This window comes from Coturnix japonica, chromosome 24 (genome assembly GCF_054131305.1).
Source record: "Coturnix japonica strain WE chromosome 24, WE-NBRP24, whole genome shotgun sequence".
Classification (NCBI taxonomy): domain Eukaryota; kingdom Metazoa; phylum Chordata; class Aves; order Galliformes; family Phasianidae; genus Coturnix; species Coturnix japonica.
Genome location: NC_140686.1, coordinates 2,234,138 through 2,240,000, shown reverse-complemented (window position 1 = coordinate 2,240,000; position 5,863 = coordinate 2,234,138). Strand labels below are relative to the sequence as shown.

Here is a 5,863-nt window from a genome sequence, read left to right as displayed (position 1 = left end):
CTCAGTTGATGTTGTAGTGTGTGACTGAAACTTTTCATGGGTCTTTGGTTGCAGAAGTGCCCCCAGTGTGGGCCCTGCCCGGTCATCGGTTTCCTCCTGTGCTGGAGCCCAGCTGGAATCCCAGCAGTGAGTACTCTGTCTTCACTGACTTGTCTGACTCGCCGCTGATCTTCAAAACTTCATGCACATGATATTTAACTTCATACATTCTGTTAAGGTCCGGAAAGAGAAGAGGATGAATACAAACGAGGAAAATACTCTCAGGGCTCATCCCGTCTCCTGAAGCGACTGCTGAAGGAAATGGAGAAGGCAGAGCGTGGTGGGTATACTTCAGTCTGTTCACTGTGGGACCTGGGAAGCTGAGGTGTGATATGCAGGTGTGGGCAGGCTGTAGCCTGCACAGCAGGAAGGAATGGGTCAGAGCCGTGCTGCAGCCGTATTCCATGTATCACCTTGCAGGTGCTGTCAAGCACCAGAGCTGGTCTGCTGCCAGATGGTCTGCATCCAGCCAAGACCCAGAGGCAGCTGCTCCCCCAGCACAACCATTACTTGTCAGAGCTGCTTTGTGCAGTCGTTGGCACCCAGATGGCAGCAAGTGGCAAGCGCTGTGCTTCTGTTCATCCAAAGCCCTCCGTGCAGCTGAGCAAGTTCAAGGCAGGAGGAGCATCCCGAGCAGGGTTGGCTGCCTTTGCTAATGCTGGAAATGAGGTGGAGATGCTAATTCTGAAGGCTTGGACTGTGTGTTAGAGCTTGGATTTCAGCCTGCAGCTACCTGGCTGTGATGGGCTGGTGACAGCACAGAATGTGAGGGCCTTGCACAGGAGCTGATTCCTCAAGAGGTGTGAGGGAGTCAGCATTGTCCAATAGCTGGGAGGGCCCAAATGCCTTTGGGTAACAGAGGGGCTCACAGTGTACTTGGGGGTGGGGGGCCTGGACTTTTCCTGAGCTCGGGATTGGAGAAGCTCAGTTTTTGATGAGGGCACGTGACATCCCACTCTTACTGCCCTGCTTTCTTTCTAAAGGAACGGACCAACAAAGTGAGCGGGATGCACTCCAGGAAGGTGGATATCCCACACTGCCGGTCCCGGATGCACTCCAGGAAGGTGGATATCCCACACTGCCCATCCCAGACAGAGGAATGCAGGCAGCACCAACCGGCATGCCAGGTAATTTCTGTCCCATGATCATACGGTGTCACAAACCAGAGTCACTGCGTGCCTGCAGGCTCTTGCTGCCAGCTCTTGCACACCAGGTCAGCAGCCAGACCTGAGCGTGTGAGCATAGAGCACATGTAAAAGAAGCAGGAGTGTTTCTCCCCTGGGCTGGCTCTGGCTGTGCCCTGTGCTGGCTGAAGCCTGACCTTCAGCCTGGGGGGCGTCCCACAGGAGAGCTCAGGACACGCATGCCGGGAAAAGCATGAGGGATTCTGCTCTGTAGCTCTCCCCACAGACCAAGCCCAGACCCCAGAGTACAGCCCCAGCTCTCGGCCCAGAGGAGGACACAGGTAGTGCCTGTGCAGCCTCTTCGTACCCAACAAGAGGTGGAAGCAATCCTTCTTGTCCTCCGGTGCTTCGGCACCAGAGACGGAGGCACCCACTGACAAAATGACCTCTTGGGTCCATGAAGCACACTGAGAGATTATCTGTAGCGCAGCTGAAGGTAACGTGGGACATTGTCTCATTTCTTCCAGGGATGAACATAGGCAAAAGCACAGAGGCTGCTGCTCACAGATCTGTGCGGAAGCGCCGCATTCCGGTGACGGTCTCAGCGATGCTGCTGCCTGCGCTGGTGCTGGCCGTTGGTACTGTGATATGGGTGCTCAAAAACTACCTGTGAGTTGGCCTTTCCCCAGAACACCTTATTGCTGCATTTGGCAATGAAGCATTTGTGGTGCCAGGATCCTGGACGGCCAAATCAGCCGCTGGCAGTACACTGCCAGGACTTAGGTTGCAAAGTCTTTCAAGTTTCCCCTTATTTCCTGTCAGTGAGTAGTGCTTTCTGAAACTCATTCTCACAGAGCGCGCAAGAGGGAAAAGAGAGCAGCAGAAGCAGCAGATGGAGCTGGGGAAGGCAACGAGACAGACTCTGACCCAGTCAAACAAGAGTCTCCGTAATAGCTCCAGTCCGTTCCATTCTGCCATTGAAGAGGCCAGAAGTCTTCAAGGTCATCTGGAAGACCTGGAGCTTGAACTCAAAGCCATGAAAGAGATCCTTGGGAACAGTCCTGAGTGCTGCCTTCTGTCAGAGGATGGCCCTGAATGTGAGAGCAGAGCTTTTGTCCTTCATCCTGCATTCTCCAGGACAGGTATCACCAGCAGTTTGAAGATTCTTAGCTCGACACAGCTACATTCCTGTTGAGGGTCCTAATGAGGACCCAGAAAACGAGCTTCCTCTGACTGCCGGACAATGCGTAATGTCTTTGGAGATGTGGGTGAGAATGGCTGGTTTCAGGGAGAGCTGACAGATGGCAAAGAGGACTGGTCCCTTCCAATTTGGTTGCGGAGCTTTCAGATGATGAACTGGATACACCTGGAGATCCTGTCAGAATTCCTGCATTGCTCCATCTGCAAGACTACCATTGTTCCACTCAATGGAACAACTCGATGTTGAGCAGAATGTGGTTGAGCTCCTTCGGGAACTCTCTGAGGCGACTGACAGCGGAACTGCATAGCTTTATTGTATATGAAAAACAACCAAACAACTGTCCCCTCCCTCTCCCTTCCCCTCGCACCCCCCTAACCCCCCCCCAAAAAAAAGACAAAAAAACCCCAAAAAAACCCTAAAAAAACAACAAAAAACAACCCACCCTCAATAAAACAAAAAACCAAAACCAATTAAAATCTCAACGCTGTTCTTTTTCTGGGATACACTGAGGTGACGCTTCTTCTAGCTTAGACTTTGCAATGAGTTTGTGTCACGGAGTTCTCTCTAGAGCTCACTCGGTGACAGCGGGAACAAACCCAGGGAGAGAAGGAACAAAGAACCTCCCCTCTCTAACAGCGCGGTGCGGGGGCAATAAAGAACTGGGGGGGGGGTTGGCACTCACCTCTCATCGGGGTACCATCCCGTTCTCTGCAAGCCACGATGTTGTGGGAAGCTGTGGAGGAACTGCTCAAATGTATTCTCTCTAAGAGAGGGGAGCAGGTATCTCCTAAATGCATATCCGAGCTGGTAAAATGGGCTCATATGAATGGACATCTTCAGGAGGTGGCACTGATGTTCACTGTAGCCGAATGGCGAGAAATAGTCGACCATATGTAGGACTTTGTTATCTCCAAAAATAAGGAATACAAAATAAATACACTGAAGAATATGCAAGCCGAGCGGCAGATTGCTGCTGCTGTGGTACAAGCTCTATCCGGACCTAGTGCTCAGTCAAGGTCAGAGCTTGACTCCCTGTTACCAGGAGTTTCGTACTCCGTTTGCTCAACAGCCTCACAAGTCAGGGCTGCCGCAGAAGCCCCGAATAATCCCCCGTCCTCGTCCTCTTCAACGTCTCTGGCAGATCCGGTTTTGGCTGGTGAGGAAGGTGCGGTGGGGGGGGGGCTGAGGGGTGTGCAGAGCAGCAAGAAGCTCCTGAGAGTGAAAGCGACTCGGATAATGGTGGGAATGAGAAAGCGTTGGAGGAACATAATAAAACATTAACTGAGGAGCTGCAGGACTTAGAACTGCGTACGAAGGAGGCATCAGTCTCTTCGAGCGTTTCACCGATGTCTTTACAGCCCCTGTCTATGCGATTCCCCCCCACACGTAGCGATCCTCCACCTTTGCGTTGGTCTGGAGTCATTAGAGGCATGATATTGGAGGGACCGTGTCAAGCTGTGTTTCAGCTCGCTTGCCCGCTGATAGACGATCAGCAGGGAGCTGCTCGGTGGGAAGTGCATCATTGGAAATTGTTACAGCAGGCTGGTAAGACTGTGACTGACTATGGGATACGATCTGAAGCTTCTAAGCAAATCATTCAATGGATTTTCACTGAGGATACTCATATGACACTAGACACTTCTAATCTTGTGCGGTTGTTACTAACACCACCAGAATACGTTGTTGGTCTCATCTCAAGGCAGAAAATAGCATCCAGCCTTTATAGTAACTGTGTTTGTGTGTTTCTTTCCTAGTGGAATTGCTTTGTAACTTGCGGTGTTATAAATAATATTAGTAATGGTTTGACATAGTGTGTGATTTTCTGTGTTACCACTGCAGTCTCAAGAATTAGAATTTTAGGCATTATCCATAGATCAAATGTGTGTTAAAGAAAGGATTTGATGTAATCAGTGCTGTAATCTATGGGAATAGCTCTTTTAGTATGTTAGTACTGCTCACTCATGATGTTATTAGCCTATTAATTAGCTTTTCTTAATTTGCAAAGACAAAACCTGGAAAGGAATCCCAGGCAAAGGGATGACCCTGTATTGTAGAATGGATACGTCTCTTACACCCAACTAATTGGGATTTTAAAAATATGACCATGCATCACTTGAGACAAAAGTGCATACTAATAGAACTAAATTTGATAGTTTATTCTGTTTTCCAGGCAGCTGTTCCACTTGGGCTCTGTATCACGCACTGGCCATGCGGATATGGTGTACAACTGGAAGAAATCCTTCAGACCCTGAATGCAGGAGAGAATCTGAGATGGGTGAGAGAGGAAAGGTGCACTTTGAAGCAGGGAAGGCCCTGCTGGCACCGCCTGTCGCAACCACCACCAACACGGTTTGCTGTTTCTCAAGGGTCAATAAGTAATAATGCCCCTAGTGATACTCCAGCACATTTGTCCTCTAAAACTGGTTCTATCTGACATGCAACTTCATAAAGTTCAATTATCAATTATTAGCTCAAAGGCATGGTTATGAGCATCCTAAAAGCATTTGTTGCACAATAGTTAGTGGCCATTAAAAATCAATATATCAGAGTATATGAAAGTTGAAGACTTTTCCTAACTAGTTACATGTGAACACAATGGGACCCTCATGGATTTATTTCCAGGTTGCAGAAACTTAGGTTGCAGAGCAAACGAGTTTGTTCTTTTTAGTAGGTTTAACAGTAATGTTGTTATCTGTGTTTGACTTGTCTCTTTTTTCACTTCTAGAGGATTGTCAATCGAGGTCTTGATTGAGTTATAATGGTTATGTTATTAATATAAGTAGTGTTGTTATTCTATAGGCAGTAGCTTGCTAATTAATAAAAAAGGGGGGGTCGCCGCGCTCCGACCCCGCAGAGCTCCACTCCATGCGGTACTTTGAAATAGGGATGACGGAATCCGGCCCCGAGCAGCCCTGGTTCTTTGAAGTGGGGTACGTGGATGGCGAAATCTTCGTGCACTACAACAGCTCCGGTCGGAGGTACGTGCCCCGCACGGGGACAAGTACCAGTGCTGCGTGGAGCACACCAGCCTGCCCCAGCCCAGCCTCTACTCATGAGGTGAGTGAGGGGATGTGGGGCTGGGGGGCTCTGGGCTGCCCCTTCCCCTGCTGACAGCCCTGCCTTCCCCCAGAGCAGTCACAGTCCAGCCTGGTGCCCAACGTGGTGGGGGTGGTTGTCGCCGTTGTGGCCATTGCCATCATGGCTGGCGTTGGATTCATCATCTACAGACGCCATGCAGGTAAAAGTGGAGGGGTGTAGGAGGACAGTGGGGGCTGTGGGGGGATTTGAGGCTCCCTCAGGAGCCCTCAGCCTGGCTGTGATGTGAACCTGTGCTGATGCATCTCTCTGTCTGCAGGGAAGAAGGAGAAAGGCTACAACACGGTGCCCAGTGAGTGATGAGGGCAGCGCTGTCCCCCACCTCTGCCCAGTGCCAGGGCAGCATTGGGGTCCCCGCTTTCTCCCAGGGTTCCCCTTCCTGGTGCTCAAAGCTGCTCCATGC

The 5,863-nt window shown here is 50.4% G+C and overlaps 1 protein-coding gene across 1 annotated transcript in view; it reads left to right on the top strand.

The window, feature by feature from the left end:
- LOC146756978 (uncharacterized) overlaps positions 1 to 2,840 on the top strand; it is an 8,993-nt gene extending 6,153 nt beyond the window's left edge. The window contains exons 4-8 of the mRNA XM_085523373.1: positions 55 to 126; positions 218 to 319; positions 1,023 to 1,166; positions 1,691 to 1,832; positions 2,018 to 2,840. Coding sequence (XP_085379499.1) covers positions 55 to 126; positions 218 to 319; positions 1,023 to 1,166; positions 1,691 to 1,832; positions 2,018 to 2,114 — 557 coding nt within the window. The 3' untranslated portion in view covers positions 2,115 to 2,840. The remainder of the gene's footprint in view (positions 1 to 54; positions 127 to 217; positions 320 to 1,022; positions 1,167 to 1,690; positions 1,833 to 2,017) is intronic.
- The last annotated feature ends 3,023 nt before the right edge of the window (positions 2,841 to 5,863 follow it).